Here is a 20979-nt window from a genome sequence, read left to right as displayed (position 1 = left end):
ATAAAAACTTTTCACTGCTTCTAGCAACTTACCTCCCACACCATCATATGCCTTCTCCAGATCCATAAATGCCACATACAAATCTATTTGTTTTTTAAGTATTTCTCATAAACATTCTTCAAAGCAAACACCTGATCCACACATCCTCTGTACATGTCTTGACCCTCTCGATCAATACCCTCCCATATAATTTCCCAGTAATACTCAACAAACTTATACCTCTGTAATTTGAACATTCACCTTTATCCCCTTTGCCTTTGTACAATGGCATTATGCATGCATTCTGCAAATCCTCAGGCACTTCACCATGAACCATACATACAGTGAACATATATAATCTATCATTTATTATACTTAACCGCTGATTCCTGCATCAGCAAGGTAGTGAAAAGAAATAGATACACATATACACATACACATATATATACAAAAACGCCCATGTACATACATATACATTTCAATATATACATACACAGACATATACATATATAAACATGTAGATATTCATATCGCTGCCTTCATCCATTCCCAAAAAAACCCCCTTTAAAACCCAAAAACCCCCCCCCCCCCTTTTCCCCCTTTTTTTCCCCCCCCCTAAAAAAAAAACCTCCCCCCCCCAAAAAAAAAACCCCCCCCCAAAAAAAACCCCCCCCCAAAAAACCCCCCCCAAAAAAATTCCCCCCAAAAATTCCCCCCCCCCGCGAAAACCCCCCCCCCGGGGAACCCCCCCCCCCCCCTCCCCAACCCCCCCCAAAAAAAAATTTTTCCCCCCTTTTTAAAAACCCCCCCCCCCAAAACCCCCCCCGGGCCTTAAAAAAAAAACCCCCCCTTTTTTTAAATTTTCCCCCAAAAACCCCCCAAAAACCCCCCCCAAAAAACCCCCCCCACCCCCCCCCACCCCCCCCAAAAAAAAACCCCCCCCCCAAAAAAAACCCCCCCCCCCCCCAAAAAACCCCCCCCCCCCCCCCAAAAAACCCCCCAAAACCCCCCCTTCCCAAACCCCCCCTTTCCATGGTTTACCCCAGACGCTTCACATGCCCCGATTCAATCCACTGACAGCACGTCAACCCCGGTATACCACATCGCTCCAATTCACTCTATTCCTTGCCCTCCTTTCACCCTCCTGCATGTTCAGGCCCCGATCACACAAAATCTTTTTCACTCCATCTTTCCACCTCCAATTTGGTCTCCCTCTTCTCCTCGTTCCCTCCACCTCCGACACATATATCCTCTTGGTCAATCTTTCCTCACTCATTCTCTCCATGTGCCCAAACCATTTCAAAACACCCTCTTCTGCTCTCTCAACCACGCTCTTTTTATTTCCACACATCTCTCTTACCCTTACGTTACTTACTCGATCAAACCACCTCACACCACACATAGTCCTCAAACATCTCATTTCCAGCACATCCATCCTCCTGCGCACAACTCTATCCATAGCCCATGCCTCGCAACCATACAACATTGTTGGAACCACTATTCCTTCAAACATACCCATTTTTGCTTTCCGAGATAATGTTCTCGACTTCCACACATTCTTCAAGGCTCCCAGAATTTTCACCCCCTCCCCCACCCTATGATCCACTTCCGCTTCCATGGTTCCATCCGCTGCCAGATCCACTCCCAGATATCTAAAACACTTCACTTCCTCCAGTTTTTCTCCATTCAAACTCACCTCCCAATTGACTTGACCCTCAACCCTACTGTACCTAATAACCTTGCTCTTATTCACATTTACTCTTAACTTTCTTCTTTCACACACTTTACCAAACTCAGTCACCAGCTTCTGCAGTTTCTCACATGAATCAGCCACCAGTGCTGTATCATCAGCGAACAACAACTGACTCACTTCCCAAGCTCTCTCATCCACAACAGACTGCATACTTGCCCCTCTCTCCAAACTCTTGCATTCACCTCCCTAACAATCCCATCCATAAACAAATTAAACAACCATGAAGACATCATGCACCCATGCTGCAAACTGACATTCAGTGGGAACCAATCACTTTCCTCTCTTCCTACTCATACAAATGCCTTACATCCTCGATAAAAACTTTTCACTGCTTCTAGCAACTTACCTCCCACACCATCATATGCCTTCTCCAGATCCATAAATGCCACATACAAATCTATTTGTTTTTTAAGTATTTCTCATAAACATTCTTCAAAGCAAACACCTGATCCACACATCCTCTGTACATGTCTTGACCCTCTCGATCAATACCCTCCCATATAATTTCCCAGTAATACTCAACAAACTTATACCTCTGTAATTTGAACATTCACCTTTATCCCCTTTGCCTTTGTACAATGGCATTATGCATGCATTCTGCAAATCCTCAGGCACTTCACCATGAACCATACATACAGTGAACATATATAATCTATCATTTATTATACTTAACCGCTGATTCCTGCATCAGCAAGGTAGTGAAAAGAAATAGATACACATATACACATACACATATATATACAAAAACGCCCATGTACATACATATACATTTCAATATATACATACACAGACATATACATATATAAACATGTAGATATTCATATCGCTGCCTTCATCCATTCCCATAGCCAACCCCCCACACATGAAATAGCATCCAGCTTATTTGGGAGCAGTGAAAACATTACTTTTAATTCAAAACAATGATAGAAGCACTGATAACTTACCTTGAGAGAAGGGAAAAAAGGCATTCAAGATACTGAGAAAGGTATTTGATGCGCAACTGTCGGTTGATAAGCACAGCACCATTGAGAGAAGCTAACTGCACCAAACAATTAAGTGCATGATGACAAAGATCCCAATCTCCACGAACATGCCAGTACAGCTGTGGAAAAGGTACAAAGTATACAAGGCAATTCAAATGCATGGGGAAGAATAAACAGTATGCTTTCAAAAAATTTATCTTTTGCTACAGTAAAAAATGATATAAATATATATCATAATATTTTATTATACTTGGGAAGAAAACAAAGGCCACATTCGTTCACACTCCGTCTCTAGCAGTCATGTGTAATGCACCGAAACCACAGCTCCCTTTCCATATCCAGGCCCCACAAAATTTTCCATGGTTTACCCCAGACGTTTTACATCCATTGGTTCAATCCACTGATAGCACGTCCACCCCAGTATACCACATCATTCCAATTCACTCTATTCCTTGCACTCCTTTCACCCTCCTGTATGTTTAGGCCCCAATCCCTCAAAATCTTTTTCACTCCATCCTTCCTTCTCCAATTTGGTCTCCCACTTCTCCTCGTTCCCTCTACCTCTGACACATATATCCTCTTTGTCAATCATCCCTCACTCATTCTCTCCATGTGACCAAAGTACTTCAATACACCCTCTTCTACTCTCTCAACCACACTCTTTTTATTACCACACATCTCTCTTACCCTTTCACTACTTACTAGATCAAACCACCTCACACCACATACTGTCCTCAAACATTTCAATTCTAACACATCCACCCTTCTCCACACAACCGAATCTATAGCCCATGCCTCACAACCATATAACACTGTTGGAACCACTATTTCTTCAAACATACTCATTTTTGCTGTCTGAGACAACATTCTTGCCTTCCACACATTCTTCAGTGCTCCCAGATTGGTTCCCAATGAATGTCGCTTTGCAGTAGGAGTGTGTGATGTCTCTAAGGTTGTTTAATTTGTTTATGGATGGGATGGTTAGGGAGGTGAATGCAAGAGTTTTGGAAAGAGGGGCAAGTATGCAGTCTGTTATGGATGAGAGGGCTTGGGAAGTGAGTCAGTTGTTCACTGATGATACAGCGCTGGTGGCTAATTCGGGTGAGAAACTGCAGAAGTTGGTGACCAAGTTTGGTAAAGTGTGTGAAAGAAGAAAGCTGAGAGTAAATGTGAATAAGAGCAAGGTTATTAGGTTCAGTAGGGTTAAGCAACAAGTCAACTGGGAGGTAAGTCTGAATGGAGAAAAACTGGAGGAAGTGAAATATTTTAGATATCTGGGAGTGGATTTGGCAGTGGATGGAACCATGGAAGCAGAAGTGAGTCACATGGTAGGGGAGGGGGCAAAGGTTCTGAGGCATTGAAGAATGTGTGGAAGGTGAGAATGTTATCTCAGAGAGCAAAAATGGGTATGTTTTAAGGAACAGTGGTTCCCACAATGTTATATGGTTGTGAGGCATGGGATATAGGTAGGGTTGTGTGGAGGAGGGTGGATGTGTTGAAAATGAAACGTTTAAGGACAATATGAGGTGTGAGGTGGTTTGATTAAGTAGTGAAAGGGTAAGAGAGATGTTTGGTAATAAAAAAAAAGTGGTTGAGAGAGCAGAAGAGGGTGTATTGAAATGGTTTGGTCACGGAGAAAATGAGTGAGGAAAGAATGACAAAGAGGATAGATATGTCAGAGGTAGAGGGAACAAGGAGAAGTGGGAGACCAAATTGGAGGTGGAAGGATGGAGTGAAAAAGATTCTCAGTGATCAGGGCTTGAATATACAGGAGGGTGAAAGGCATGCAAGGAATAGAGTGAATTGGAATGATGTGGTATACCAGGGTTGACATGCTGTCAATGGATTGAACCTGGGCATGTGAAGCATCTTGGATAAACCATGGAAAGTTTTGTGAGGCCTGGATGTGGAAAGGGAGTTGTGGTTTTGGTGCATTACACATGACAGCTAGAGACTGAGTGTGAATGAATGTAGCCTTTTTTGTCTTTTCCTAGCGCTACCTCATGTGCGTGTGGGAGGGGGGTGCTATTTCATGTGTGGTGGGGTGGCAACGAGAATGAATGAAGGCAGCAAGTATGAATATATACATGTGTATATATGTGTCTATCTGTATGTATATGTAGGTATACACTGAAATGTATGGGTATGTATATGTGTGTGTGTGGACATTTATGTATATACATGTGTATGTGGATTGGTTGGGCCATTCTTTCACCTTTTTCCTTGCACGACCTCACTAACACAGGAGATAGCGACTGAGTATAATAAATAAATATATATCTTCATACATATTTGCCATTTCCCATGTTAGCAAGGTAGCATTTAAAACCGATGACTGAATCTAAGAGGGGAAAATCCTCACTTTGCCTGCATCTCTGTTTCCTCTCTTTGAGGAATAAAACAAGAAGGAAGGATTTCCAGCACCCCAATCCCACCACCTCTTTTAGTCGCTTTCTATGACACACAGTCCATCTACATGATGGCCAATAGCCATATATCCTCAACTTGCCATCCAGCTAAAATACATATATACACTCCATAAACTAATGCCATACGCACCATCGTCTAAAAGTCTAATATATGTGAAAATTAATATTTCTAATTAGGTCAGGCTTTGAACAGCATATCTTTAAGACACTCACCTTGAAAAATAACTGAACAATTGCAGGATCAAGGAATGTTTCTCGCCATTGTTGACCTGGTCGGAGAGAAGGATTTTGATCCTGCTCAAACACACTCATTAACCTCTTCGGCAGTGTGAAAATGTTAAGAAAAATATAACAGTCCCATTAAAACTGATAAAGGCATTGTTCATTCACCACTGGAAAAAGTAACTAAATATACATTAGTTTAGTATGGAAAATATTTACCAACAGAGCATTCACATGATCACATTCCACCAATTATAGCTTTACATAATTCTTCATCATCTCCAGAACAGAGTTAGTGTTAAAGAAAATTTAAGACAAAAAAGGAAAATAAATCAAAGCAATAACCTCTTTTCTATTGCTCATGCCTACTAAATAATCTAATTACTTTGAATAAACTATTTTGATAATTCAGTTATATTTTCAAATATCAATCAGCAAAATAGCAATGATATATGAAATTTTTAGAAATGACAATGGCATTTCTCTTTTAGTACTCAAAAACATCCATCCAAGACTAGCTCTGGTAATCTTTTTTTTTTTTTTTTTTTGCTTTGTCGCTGTCTCCCGCGTTTGCGAGGTAGTGCAAGGAAACAGACGAAAGAAATGGCCCAACCCACCCCCATACACATGTATATACATACGTCCACACACGCAAATATACATACCTACACAGCTTTCCATGGTTCACCCCAGATGCTTCACATGCCCTGATTCAATCCACTGACAGCACGTCAACCCCGGTATACCACATCGATCCAATTCACTCTATTCCTTGCCCTCCTTTCACCCTCCTGCATGTTCAGGCCGCGATCACACAAAATCTTCTTCGCTCCATCTTTCCACCTCCAATTTGGTCTCCCACTTCTCGTTCCCTCCACCTCCGACACATATATCCTCTTGGTCAATCTTTCCTCACTCATTCTCTCCATGTGCCCAAACCATTTCAAAACACCCTCTTCTGCTCTCTCAACCACGCTCTTTCTATTTCCACACATCTCTCTTACCCTTACGTTACTTACTCGATCAAATCACCTCACACCACACATTGTCCTCAAACATCTCATTTCCAGCACATCCATCCTCCTGCGCACAACTCTATCCATAGCCCACACCTCGCAACCATACAACATTGTTGGAACCACTATTCCTTCAAACATAACCATTTTTGCTTTCCGAGATAATGTTCTCGACTTCCACACATTCTTCAAGGCTCCCAAGATTTTCGCCCCCTCCCCCACCCTATGATCTACTTCTGCTTCCATGGTTCCATCCGCTGCCAGATCCACTCCCAGATATCTAAAACACTTTACTTCCTCCAGTTTTTCTCCATTCAAACTTACCTCCCAATTGACTTGACCCTCAACCCTACTGTACCTAATTACCTTGCTCTTATTCACATTTACTCTTAACTTTCTTCTTTCATACACTTTACCAAACTCAGTCACCAGCTTCTGCAGTTTCTCACATGAATCAGCCACCAGCGCTGTATCATCAGCGAACAACAACTGACTCACTTCCCAAGCTCTCTCATCCCCAACAGACTTCATACTTGCCCCTCTTTCCAAAACTCTTGCATTTACCTCCCTAACAACCCCATCCATAAACAAATTAAACAACCATGGAGACATCACACACCCCTGCCGCGAACCTACATTCACTGAGAACCAATCACTTTCCTCTCTTCCTACACGTACACATGCCTTACTTCCTCGATAAAAACTTTTCACTGCTTCTAACAACTTGCCTCCCACACCATATATTCTTAATACCTTCCACAGAGCATCTCTATCAACTCTATCATATGCCTTCATTTAATATAAATATTCATTCTATTTTATGTACTTAATTGCTGTTTCCCGCATCAGCAAGGTAGCGCAAGGAAACAGACAAAGAATGGCCCATCAACTCATATACACATACTTAGACATAAAAACCCCCACGTGCACATATACATATCATATACATACACAGACATATACATTTATACATATGTACATATTCATACTTGCTTGCCTTCATCCATTCCTGTCAGTACCCGGCAACACAGGAAACAGCATCCCCCCTACCCTTCAGTGAGATAGTGCCAAGCAAGGACAAAAAATGTCATATTTGTTCACACTCAATCTCTATCTGTCATGTGTAATGCACTGAAACTACAGCTCCCTATCCACATCCAGGCCCCACAGACCTTTCCATGGTTCACCCAAGACACTTCACAAGCCCTAGTTCAGTCCACTGACAGAACATCAACCCCAGTATACCACATCATTCCAATTCACTCTATTCCTTGCACCACTCTCACCTTCCTGTATGTTCAGGTCCCGATCGCTCAAAATCTTTTCCACTCCATTCTTCCACCTCCAATTTGGTCTACTGCTTCTCCTTGTTCCCTCCACCTCTGCCACATATATCCTCTTTGTCAATCTTTCCTCACTCATTCTCTCCATATATCCTAACCATTTCAACACAAACTCTTCCGCACTCTCAACCACTCTTTTTAATTCCACACATCCCTCCTACCCTTTCATTACTTACTCAATCAAACCATCTCACACCACACACACACACATGTATTTTTCATCATTACTATTATACTTAACTGCCATCTCTCGTGTTAGCAAGGTAGAGCAAGGAAACAGACAAGGAATGGCCTAACCCACCCACATACACATGTATATACATAAACGCCCACACATGCATATATACATTTCAATGTATACATACATAGACAAATACATATATACACATGTACATATTCATACTTGCTGCCTCCCGTCGCCACCCTGCCACACACAAAATAGCATCCCCCCCTCTCTAAAGTGAGGTAGCACCAGGAACAGACAAAAAAGGCCTCATTTGTTCACACTCAGTCTCTAGCTGTCATGTGTAATGCACCAAAACCACAGTTCCCAACCCACATCCAGGCCCCACAGACCTTTCCATGGTTTAGCCCACATGCTTCACATGCCCTGGTTCAATCCATTGACAGCACATCCACCCTGGTATACCACATTGTTCCAATTCACTCTATTCCTTGCACATCTTTCACCCTCCTGTATGTTCCAGCCACGATCATTCAAAACATTTTTCACTCCATCCTTCTAATTCCAATTTGGTCTCCCGCTTCTCCTCGTTCCCTCTACCTCTGACATATATATCCTCTTTGTCATTCTTTCCTCACACATTCTCTCCAACTGTCCAAACAATTTCAACACACCCTCTTCTGCTCTCTCAACCACACTCTATCTATTAGCACACATATCTCTTACCCTTTCATTAATTACTCGATCAAACCACCTCACACCGCATAGTATCCTCAAACATCTCATTTCCAACACATCCACCCTCCTTTGCAAAACCCTAACTACAGCCCATGCCTCACAACCATATAACATTGTGGGAACCACTATTCCTCTAAACATACCCATTTTTGCTCTTCAAGATAACGTTCTCGCCTTCCACACATTCTTCAATGCTCCCAGAACCTTCACTCCTTCCCCCACCTTGTAACTCTCTTCCGCTTCCATGGTTTCATCCACTGCTAGGTCCACTCCCAGATATCTACAACACTTCACTTCCTCCAGTTTTTCTCCATTCAAACTTACCTACCAATTAACTTGTCACTCAACCCTACTGAACCATTAACCTTGCTCTCATTCACACTTACTCTTAACTTTCTTATTTCACACACTTTACCAAACTCAGTCACCAACTTTTTTCATACATAATCACCATTTCCCAAGTTAGCGAGGTAGCACCAAGAACAGAGGACTGAGCCTTAAGAGGGAATACCCTCACTTGGCCCCCTACTCTGTTCCTTCTTTTGGAATGGATGGGCCATTATTCGTCTGTTTCCTGGTGCTACCTCGCTGATACAGGAAACTGTGATTAAGTATAACGAAAATTAAATAAATATACATATATATGCATAACACATGACAGCTAGAGAATGAATGTGAGTGAATCTGGCCTTTCCTCGTCTGTTCCTAGTGCTACCCCATTAATGCAGGAAAAGGCAATCAAGTATGAGTAAAAATCTTTAATGTCTACAAGATTATATCAATAAAGTATCTGTTCCTAGTGCTACCCCATTAATGCAGGAAAAGGCAATCAAGTATGAGTAAAAATCTTTAATGTCTAAAAGAAGATTATATCAATAAAGTATATCAACATACATGAGGTATCTTTATAACTATCATGCTTATCTTAATTATGTCACAGCAAAATACCATATGATCTCTATCCCACAAGCTGAGATATACTTGTTTTCATTGCTATTCTATCATTTACTACATCTAATTAAGTGCAAACACTTCAATAAGTTTGGATATCCTCAGTTTGAAACAGTACCTGGGTAAGATTATTCAGGGATGATGCAGGCAAGACTAGCAACACTCCTTCTCCATCCCAGAAGCCTACATTTCACTCCATCACTTCAAAGTTCTCATCACCATCATGTTCAGTAAGTCTATTAAGTATTACCTAAATTACTTGTAACATGGCAAAATTTTGTTGAATTACATAGATAATTCAAGGGGTGAAGTAGATAACCCTAGTATCCTCCTCGTAACCCTCAAGTCCATGACATCCCACTCAAGCAGGACCTACAGCCATCATGTTTTCAGTAAGTTTTCATTACATATCATCTAGATTATATCATGATAGAATGTGGTACTGTATATGGATGGCAAGCTAAGCTGCTTCAGGTACAGTATAATCCATCCACCATTCCATCAGTTTTGTGGGGTAAAATTTGGTCAAGAACATAACCTCCTTTATAACATAGTTATCAATGGTTCGATATAAGATGGATTTGATTTGTATCAAGTTGTCCAGAAACATATCACCAAAATACATTGAAGCTTTTAAGTGATAATGATTCACTGGATGTTGAACTGTTAGCCTAGTTAAAAGTTCTTTGCATATCAGGAATCCATAGGTGGTGGCAGAGAAGAAACAAAGTCTTGCAAAAGACATGAGTCAACAAAAATGCAATAACCTGAACACGAATGGCATACCAAATTCAAGTGTATGTACAGCAACATATTTTATTCATTATTATACTTTGTCACTGTCTCCCGCGTTAGCGAGGTAGCAAGAGGAAACAGACGAAAGAATGGCCCAACCCACCCACATACACATATATACAGACACGTCCACACATGCACATATACATACCTATACATCTCAATGTATACATGTATATACACATACAGACACATACATACATGCACATGTACATAATTCATACTGTCTGCCCTTATTCATTCCCGTCGCCACCCTGCCACACATGAAATGACAACCCCCTCCACCCGCATGTGCACGAGGTAGCCCTAGGAAAAGACAACAAAGGCCACATTCGTTCACACTCAGTCTCTAGCTGTCATGTATAATGCACCGAAACCACAGCTCCCTTTCCAAATCCAGGCCCCACAAAACTTTCCATGGTTTACCCCAGACGCTTCACATGCCCTGGTTCAATCCACCGACAGCATGTCGACCCTGGTATACCACATCGTTCCAATTCACTCTATTCCTTGCACGCCTTTCACCCTCCTGCATGTTCAGGCCCCGATCACACAGAATCTTTTTCACTTCATCTTTCCACTTCCAACTTGGTTTCCTACTTCTCGTTCCCTCCAGCAACATATATGTATGTCAAATTTTTTTCTTTTCTTTTACTTACGTTTATATTTCCCATAACTGATGACTATAATCATTTTCAAATCTCGAAAATCTCAAAATACTATCATCTGGAAGCTCCTGCCACGGACACATTAATAATTTTCAAAGACTTACAAACTTACAACATCTCAGTGTATTGCCTTTTCTGATTCTATATTCCTTAAAGTGTCCACTTTCCTAATACTACATAACAAAAAATCCATCAAATATGCTTGTATCCAAACAGAAATAATTCACTCTAGATATATAACAGACTGGTATACATGAAAAGAGGAATGATCTTTCTATATTCTTCAGACATGTCTTTCCACCACTCTTACCAAACAGTAAGGTAGGGCATGAAAAATTTACCCCTTTTATCTTCAGGTTTTCCTTTATACTAACACCTATCCACACACATATAAAATTTCACTCTGTCCTTCCACTTTAATTCTGGTCTTCATTTGAGCCATTCGCTATTCCTCTCTTGACTTACATTCTTTAGGATATTCATTTCCAATGCCTCTGAAAATGAATTTCTCAACATATGAAAATTAACCTCTTGCAATCAAAATAAAATCTATCAAAACTATCTCATACAAATGCTTAAGTAAATCTGTGGCATCAGCATAAAAGGATATGGTGTAGAGATATAAATGACCATGTAAGAGTGGTTTCAGCTATCACCAACAGCTTCAGGAGAAGAGTGGACAGTTCCTCATTCATTTTGCCTTCTACCTTGACCACCTCACCAAGGAGATTCACAATAAAGTGAAAAATACGACGCAAATCTGTGCCCTGTGGAAAAAATACAACCATCAGTAAATAGTACTATCAAATGTTATCGAAGAACTTAAGAGTCATACATATAATACAGACAGACCTAGCAAAGCACTGGAATCAAAATCTTTGTAGACAAAACAGCTCAAAAAGCCAATACACTCTAAACAAACACAGAAAGAAAATACCTCAAATTGCTTTTTGGCTTTGAAATGGGTTTCCCACGTCAGTCCAACATCTGTAGACTTTACAGTAACAGCATACTCCTGCATTAGAGCACTAATAATACTGCATCCAATCATACGCTGAAATGTAGAAGAATAATCTTTTAATTGTTTACATTGACAAACACTGTACAGGTTGCAAAGTCATTAATACAATATTAAATCACATCTCTATAGTCTTGCCCCTAAATACCAAAGCAACAGCTCTGTATTTTGAATCTGGTTCAGATGTAGCTCTGCAGGGAAACAAGAAAACATTTTGAAAACACTTATGCCAAAAAAAAAAATCTTTATACCCTCTAATAAATGACACCTTGTAACCCTGACCTTTGATGCTGAACCTCCAAAACTTAATCAAACCTCCAAATTTATTTTAGAGCTTCTGGTAAAGTTTGGTTTACATCCAACAGACCAGTTGAAATAAATGCAAAAGAACTTAGCTGCATTTTGGTACATAAGCCTTTGTGACCTGGGCCTCATAAACTTAAATAGGTTTAACACTTGTATGCTGTATCTGCAATACAACTTCAAGCTATACACAATCACCTGGTTATGAGCCATCATATTTAAAAGCATTCTGGTGTACAAGATCTGGTGACCTTGGCCTTTGACACCCAATCTCAAAACTGAATTAGGTGTAAAACTTACATGAAGTATATGTAGTTAAAGTCTTGATCTGCATGCAATCACCCAGTATGTATGACTGCATGAGCACATAGATGGGCAAACCAATATGCTCCTTACAAAACTGAATAACAACAGCCCACAGTAACCTTCCCGCCTAGGCCCCCTGATATGCATGAACCCACCAAGCACCCTCAAATCACCCTATACAAGCAACAACTCCCACTCAACAAAACAACAGCCATACAAGGCACTGCATACAAAGTACGTGTGATATGACCCCCTCCCCCACCACAAACATCAACACCAAGTCAAGTCCATCAACAAACAAAGTGCTCTCAAAACACTTTATGGACCTGGAGAATGCATTGGAAAGATTTAACAGGGGTGCTTGGTGGAGTATGCAATAAATATGAGGAATAAATGGAAAAATGCTAAATGTAGTGAGAAGGTTTCAGCATGACAGTAAGGCATGGGAGCAAATAGGAAGGGAGGAATGTGGAAGGGCCTGCACTGAAGATATGTGATGTCACTGAGACTGTTAAATCTGTCTATGGACAAGGGGTAAGGAAGAGAAAAGCAAGGGTTTTAGGGTGATAGTCAGGTCTACAGTATGCTGGAGATGTGATGTGGAGGGTATAGAGGGTGAATGAATTACTATTTAGAGATGACACAGCTCTTGTGCCAGCCTCCAAAGTGTCTGGGGTTGTGTTAAAGGAGAAAGTTAACAGTAAATGTAAACAAAAGTACAGTAATAAGATGCAGTTGGGGATGAGATACAATGGTTTGAGTCCTGGTTTGAACAAGGATTACCCAAGACAACAGTGTCATGCATACACTACATGTAGCAGGAAAAAATGAAACTCTGATTAACTCACCTTTCAAAGCAAAAGTACGATAATTCTTAAAATGTCCACTACTGTGCTTCTACTTCAACTAGCTATGAATATCATCTTCTCATATTATTCTACAAAAGTACAGTACCATACTCATATTCAAACATGTTGTCATGTAGTACCAAGGAATAATTCAACCATTTTCCTTAAAAACTCATTTTACAATACTGCAAATGTGTATCCTGAACAATTTTTAGACTATAACTTCTGGCAATGAAAAGAATAATACTTTAACTTTCTTTTGATATATATCTCAAATATCAAAAAAAAATAATTGAAAAATGAGAAAAATGACAAGCTTCTAGGTAGAAGATATAAATGTTAATATGACACTCATAAGCAGGCAGCATTGACCTACCATTGTGTTATCCCCAGATGATACAAGCTGTTCAACCTCAGTCAACAGCCTCCCACGATCTTCTCCCTGGTCCTCCACACTTCCTCGTTTTACCATTATACCAACAACCTGCAACATATACTCTACCTTATTACACTTACCATGAAAATTTTCTTAAAAACTACCTATTTAAAAAATCAATATTTGTATTCTTATATACACGTGAAAATTTACAAACCTGCACAAGTGTTTCCCTAACATAATGAGGGATACTGCGTCTGTTAACAACATAGTGTACAATGTATTGTCTCAGCTGCTGGCTGTCCTCCTTACTCATGTCACGCCATTCTCGAATCACCCCCACCCGCAAGAGGGTTGCTGCTTCAAACAAAAGGTATTCCACTTGTGATGTTTCTGTGAGGGAGTAATGAAATATATCTGATCTAAATGTAATACTGATAATTCAAAGTAAAATTACCACCAAGATACTTTACTTTTTGCAGTACAAAAAGGAAAGCTGGGCTCATCCTTTCTTCTAAAATATCTCCATAAATCCAACATATATATCACACGAGGGGCAAAAAGTTTACTCCTAAAAATCATGAATGTGACAGAGGTATAAGACAAATTCCAATTCCTAGCCTCTTCACTTCTGATAAAGAGCTGAATGAAATTCTTCTCTGTCTATATATTATTTTCTAGTATGAATACTATAAAGATTTATCATCCAACAATTGCTAGACCTAGGCAGTGTTGGATATGACAAAATGCTGGCTAAATATTTCCTTTAAATATTTAACAAAAAATATTCACATACCATACTAATGTTCTCAGGCACTAAATTTCTATAACTATCAACAACAGCAAAAACTCAACACAAACCAAAGGTAAAGAAAAGTTTAAATAAAACAACACTGGACCTGAAACTAGAGTACCATTAGCCCATTTCAATTTGAACCATCTCTATCAATATTCTATGTCAATGCACTAATTCAGGTTTAATAAGTGCCTTTTGTTTAACTAACGTTGATGCAGCATTTAACTTGTCTAATTTCTGTTGCAATCTTGGCATGACTCACTTATGTTTCACTTTTTGCAAGACGAAAAATGATCCATTGACATCTTGTTGAAAATGGATGCCATAACTGCTGGATGCTGAAAATATCTAAAAGATAGATTCAGCTGGGATATGAATCTGAATGTAGAAATCCTGGAGGAAGTGGGGTGTTTTAAATACCTTAGAGTGGACTGGCAGCAAACAGAACCATAGAAACAGAAGCGAGTCATTAGGAAGGTGAGATTTCAAACCATATTCCAAAATCTCCTCTTAATAGGAAAAAATAGTGAACTCTATAACCAATTCAACACCCTGTGCTGTAACTAAACCTTGTGGCAGAGTTAAATGTCTTTTAATCAGGCCACTATAAGATCCTCATTGAGCACAGAACCCCTTGCCTACCATGGTTTTGAGTGTACACACTTAGCATAATCCTTTCAATAGCATCAAGTTTTGAATATCCAGTGTTCCATGGAACCAACAATTTTTTTTTCTATGTACACTAGGTGCATGTCAAGAGGCCATGGGCTGTTTGTAGCCCAACCCAGCAAAACACCATTACTAGGAAGAGGCTGCAAAAGTTTAACAACCAAGCAGTTACTTAAGCAAGCATCAAGGTAGCCTTTTGTTTGGCATTGTTGGCTGGTTACTTTGTAGATGTCAAGAGTGCAGCATCAGTGGTAAAATACTACCCTCCGGTATATTCATACTCTAAGCCTTCAAACCATCTTTCACTCCATCCTTCCACCTCCTCCTTTGTTTCCTCATTTTCCTTGCTCTTCCACTTCAGACGTGTATACCTTATCCTCACTCATCCTCTCCAAATGTCAAAAAAAATTTCAGTACACCCTCTTCAGCTCTCTAATCCAAACTCCTCTTACTTCTACACCTCTCTCTTATCTTATTTTCAATCAACCCTTCTAACAACATGTTTTCAAACATTTCCAACACATTCACTCTATTCTTTATAATTTTGTCTACAGCCTACACCTCATCTCTACACAGCACCAATGGCAATACTATATCATCAAATTACCTTACTTTGCCCTTAAAGACTGTGAACTCTTTCCACACATTCCTCAGTCTGCCCAAGATGGATGAAAAGAAAGTTAACCCACAGAAAGATACCATAAATGCTGTTCAAGTAAAAAATTACTTACCAAGTAGTTGTCGACAAAGATTAAATGGATTTTTTGTATTTCGAAGCTGAAGAAAAACCTGTTCTGCCTCATGTCGTTGCTCTGAAGTCACCAGATCAGGTGGTGCCTGCACAGGAATCATTATTATTTGTTAATATATACGAGTGCAGTACATGAAAATAAACCATCTATCTACTTAAAGCTAAATTCCAGTTTACACAGGATAGATATATTGCATCCAGGCTCCCAGTTCACTCAAAAAATCATGCCTAGAATCCTTAAAGGAACAAAGGCTTCCATACATGTAAATCTAAATGTACAAGGACCTCTTCATTTATGCCATTTTTAGAATAACACGCATGATCCATTTACAACTTTTTTTATTTACAAAGTCTTAAGTTTGGAACAATGCGATCACCATCGAGCTGGCAGTACGGTGTTATGGTGCTGCCAGCACAGTGTGAGAAGCACACACACATGGCATGGATGCAGGATATAGTTACAGAGGGCTACAATACATACACTATACTGCATGGTACCTACCTTACGTCTACCTTCCACTGATTGCAGAAGTTGTCTACCCCTACAACTCAGCCTGAGGCCAAACTACTTTGGTCCACAAGTCCGTTTCCATCAAATCCTTGTCAGTATGATACACTTTGTACATATCTATTAAAGAACCTTCTTAAATTTCTCAGTCATGCAGTCCATTGTGCTTAAATGCCCGCAGGCAATGTGTTTAACATATTTGGCCCTCCAGATGTTTGGAATATTTTCACATTTGATTCACTGCACATACCAATCTTAGTGGCAAAATTTTAGCCTTCCATAACTATCGTGCCAAAAGGGAACTATTTTCAAAAGTGAGCTGAGAACCACGTCTTCAAGGATCTTATAAGTGTAAATAATGATATAACTCTACTCTCTATAATGGCATACCTCTCCTATGAGCCTACAGCTTCTTTGCCAAAACGTTGGCAATATAACCACTTCATATGTCCTGGCAACTAAATGCAAACTAAAACAAAAACACATTTTACAAATAAAATTGAAAATAAGGATTGAAAACATGGTAACCTTTAGTAGCTAGGATTAATCATACAAAGTTCCCATAGGATCTGATGATTTATCCAATATGTCAGAGTGTCTCATAATACTGTTATGGCTAAATTCAAATTCAGGGGTATAACAAAAATAAATAAATCTTTAGGAAAGCCACATCAATAGACTTCATATGCTTCCTGATACTAAAGTACAATGAAGCAGCACAGTCAGTGCATTTTTGGTATTCTATGAGGTTAAGTATGTATCTTTGAGTATGTCTATAAAAATCAGGGCAAATGTAGAAGTTAATTTAACTGAATATAGAAATGCCTGTAGAAATCAAAATAACATATAAACACCTCATCTCACTTCCCACAGCAGCAGGGACAAATCTAATTCACAGTGTTATAGTCAGAATATACTAGCAATCCTCTAGATTTGTGTGTTGTTCCAACAGTAAATAAATGCTTACAGAACAGAAAAAATATTGAACAGTTGGTAGCAACATTGTCTAGTCTCCTGACAAGCAGTCCCTAACAGAACAACTCATAATTACAGGCACGTTTCTGCAATAAACCAACGCTGCTAGGGTAAGTCTTCTGATGATCTAATGAGTTCTACATGTACTTCACCTACATATACATTAATTATCCACAGATCTTCTAAGCCCTCCCTACTTTTATTTCTTTTAATCACGGGATGAAAAACAAAATGCTCTAAATCATGCACTGCTACTCTAAATTATTTCTTGTATGTGTAATAAGTCTGCTGTCATACTGATCTGTATCTTTCAAGTCCATGTTTTTAATGTTTTTCTGTGGTGCCCCTTTAGTAAAAATTCAACTAATTTTCCCTAATCTTCATAGCCCTCTCCACATCATCAAAGTATGATATAAAGAAAAAATTATCCTAATCATGCTCCCCAGTCTTAATCTATCATTCACTAAAACATAACCAATCCTTAAGAAGCTCTGGTAATTATGAAGTTTATAAACATCTGAATCAATAAGGTACATCAATTACCTTACTTTGCATTCATAGTGTACTATATCTAGAGGAGACTGAGTGGAAGAAAGTCATTTATAGCATCATTTGTTATCCTATAATCATAAATGATTGTGGGGAAGGCTATTAAGCTCAATGAAAATGTGAGACTACTTAACCTGCAAGTATGTGAAAGACACAGAGATCAACATAACCTATCAAACCTCAGCAAACTTCCTACAGCAACTAGAATCTATCTTAATTTTCATTTTAACAGTCGAAATATACTAGACACACCATGATTTCAAAGTTACACACACTGTCTACTAATGTAAACAAAGGATAAACACCATGAAAATTGCGAAGTCACCACAGAGTGTCCCCAAAGTCAGCCAATGCATGTAGTCCTCCACATTTCACTACATTAATGTTGTTATGTTTCTATTAAAAATCTCAATTGTCAGGAAAGTTTAAGTGAGGTGGCATAGGTTTCCTTGAGTTCTACAAGTTTATTACTTATTAGAATCAACCCCACTTTTTCAATGGTCAAAAAATCCCTCATCAGGCAGTTACTAAGGAAATAATAATGCTTCACACAGCATTCCCTAATCTCAGCTTGCTCTATATACCATGTGCTAAGACCACATTGCAAAATCAAAGATGACCCTACATGATTCAGGCGGTGCCCTTAAACTTCATAACTGCTTAAAATGAGGTAAACATCAACAACATACAGTTATGTGAAGTCTTCATGAATTTACTCATTCCTGCTTGTTTTACCTACTTATACATTATGCTCACTTTCCTTGATATCCATAGCCCACGCCAATTATAATTTTCATGTTATCACAAGATGTACAAAAATGATCCAAACTGTGTTCCATCGATCTACGTAAGAATAGCATCACTTCTGTTAAGTATTGACGGTTCAATGATATCCATTACTTCCGCTTCCAATAAGGTGCCTCTGAAGAGCCCCAACACTACATATTTAATGAAAACACTACTGTACACTTGTTTCCTGTCAGTGGGACTCATTTACCACACTTCTCAAAACCCAATGTAATCCATCAATTACATTATACGTATGTGTTCTTCATGGGCTGAAATGCAATTCTAAAATCTCGTAAATAAAAGAAAAGGAGAGGAAACATGCAACAAAATTTTTCTGAAGCAGTCTGACAGCTCAACATTTCCTTCGAAAATCATCGGAACTAAATGGCAGCCCGTAATAATGACTCCGTTTCCTTAATCGACCAGTGCATTATAAGTATGGCATCTCTCTCATTTCCAAAAACATTCATATTTAAAGGAAAAGTGGGCGTGGGCAACAGGTACGTACGGGCCAGGTGGACAACACAAAGGGCGCCCTTCCCGTTTGTTTACATCCTGTGCACCGTCTCCCCCGAGCGGTCCTCCTTGTTCCACTGGCCTCAGCTGCTGTGGATCAGCCATTTTCACACGAACTGACCACTCGTATAGCTTTATTGGCGAAAATTTCAAATCTAGCCAGTAACGAAACACTTTGAGTAAACTAACCATCAATATCTGAGCCGCCTTCTCCAGTTGCTCCATGATAGACCGTGTGGGGCGGCGAGCACTGCCATCTGGCGACCGTCGTCCGCCACCATCACCATACACCCGAACGAACGCACTCACGTACACGATTACGAACGCACGCATGAACACGATAGAAGGCAAAAATGACCATGCATGCACGAATATCTGCGAATGCACATGGATAGGAGAACTCTAGATCTTCCCAAGTGCATAAGGGTTGGAAGTCTGCACCCTGTCAGTTTGATGAAAACTACATTAGAGGAGTTATGGAGGAAAAAAAAAACTCAACTTGTCACTGCTGAATTTGCTTTCATAGATGTGGATTGTGAGATGACCAGAATGATAGATTGATTATAGCATACTTCAGTATGCATCAACAGTTACGACATCTCATTAAGGGAAATTTAAGTATTTACTGAAGTCCATTGGCGGCAACAAATATTAATGATGACCTCCAAGGAGAGGAAAAGCAGCCATAGAGGAAACACGATTGCAACCTCCAAGTTTCTAAATTTAACTGGAAACGTCTATGGTGATCAGCAAGGGAGGAATCGATCAACTAGATAAAACGAAAAAATGAGAAAAATGTCATATACTCTGTGGCAGACCAAGTGCGTGCCACCCACATCTCTATAATGAACGGTCAAAAGATTCTTGATGCATGACGTTTTATTTCATGTGACCTTCATACAGTTGTCAGTAGTTAGTCCGAAGGCTTCACTTTTCTAACCTTATGTTTGTAAAAGTTACAGTATTTGCAGTAATCGGGGAGGGAGTTCTAGATTCGTGGGGTCACGTCTCGAACTTTTTTTTGTCATAAAACTTTTATTCTTGTGCTGTCATTCAGTTTTTCATTTATCTCAACCCCTCCTTTTTGGCAGATTTTAGAAAAATGCAGTAAAGCCATATATATGTGTTTTATAGTCTATATTTCTGCATGGAATTGTACAAACTTTACAAATTTTTAAATTTCTGGTAATGCAAACAAAATCAGAAAATAGATGATAGATTAAGAAAAGTTGAATCTCGGTTTCAGGTACCCTTAAATTATCGAACCTTAGAATGAATCAAAGTCGGATCCTCTCATTTCCAGGGCTCTCTAGGCATCCAGAACCTGGGATGATTAAAAAAAATGGGTCTTTCAATTGCAGTACCCCTTCTCCACAACAGGCTCCCAAACTATGGGGCCTGGTCCACCTGCCTTCTTCTTAATATGCAACTGCTTGCATGTCCCTGGTGTCTTTGATGCAATGCCCATGGGTCTTATGACCCACAAAACACTGTCATTCAGCTAGGAAGATCAA

At 39.5% G+C, this 20979-nt stretch overlaps 1 protein-coding gene across 2 annotated transcripts in view; it reads right to left on the bottom strand.

Annotated features, from left to right (window-relative positions):
* Nucleotides 1-19755, bottom strand: part of LOC139764529 (exportin-4-like) — a 73568-nt gene extending 53813 nt beyond the window's left edge. For both annotated transcript variants that reach the window (XM_071691209.1, XM_071691210.1), the window contains exons 1-8: nucleotides 19655-19755; nucleotides 16109-16214; nucleotides 14130-14305; nucleotides 13913-14020; nucleotides 11999-12115; nucleotides 11673-11828; nucleotides 5358-5471; nucleotides 2677-2834 (exon numbers count right to left, since the gene is read on the bottom strand). In XM_071691209.1, the coding sequence (XP_071547310.1) occupies nucleotides 2677-2834; nucleotides 5358-5471; nucleotides 11673-11828; nucleotides 11999-12115; nucleotides 13913-14020; nucleotides 14130-14305; nucleotides 16109-16214; nucleotides 19655-19690 (971 nt within the window). In that variant the 5' untranslated portion in view covers nucleotides 19691-19755. The remainder of the gene's footprint in view (nucleotides 1-2676; nucleotides 2835-5357; nucleotides 5472-11672; nucleotides 11829-11998; nucleotides 12116-13912; nucleotides 14021-14129; nucleotides 14306-16108; nucleotides 16215-19654) is intronic.
* Nucleotides 19756-20979: the final 1224 nt, after the last annotated feature.

The sequence above is a fragment of the Panulirus ornatus genome, chromosome 50, assembly GCF_036320965.1.
Source record: "Panulirus ornatus isolate Po-2019 chromosome 50, ASM3632096v1, whole genome shotgun sequence".
In the NCBI taxonomy this organism is placed as follows: Eukaryota; Metazoa; Arthropoda; class Malacostraca; order Decapoda; family Palinuridae; genus Panulirus; species Panulirus ornatus.
This window is presented reverse-complemented; position numbering and strand designations above follow the sequence as displayed.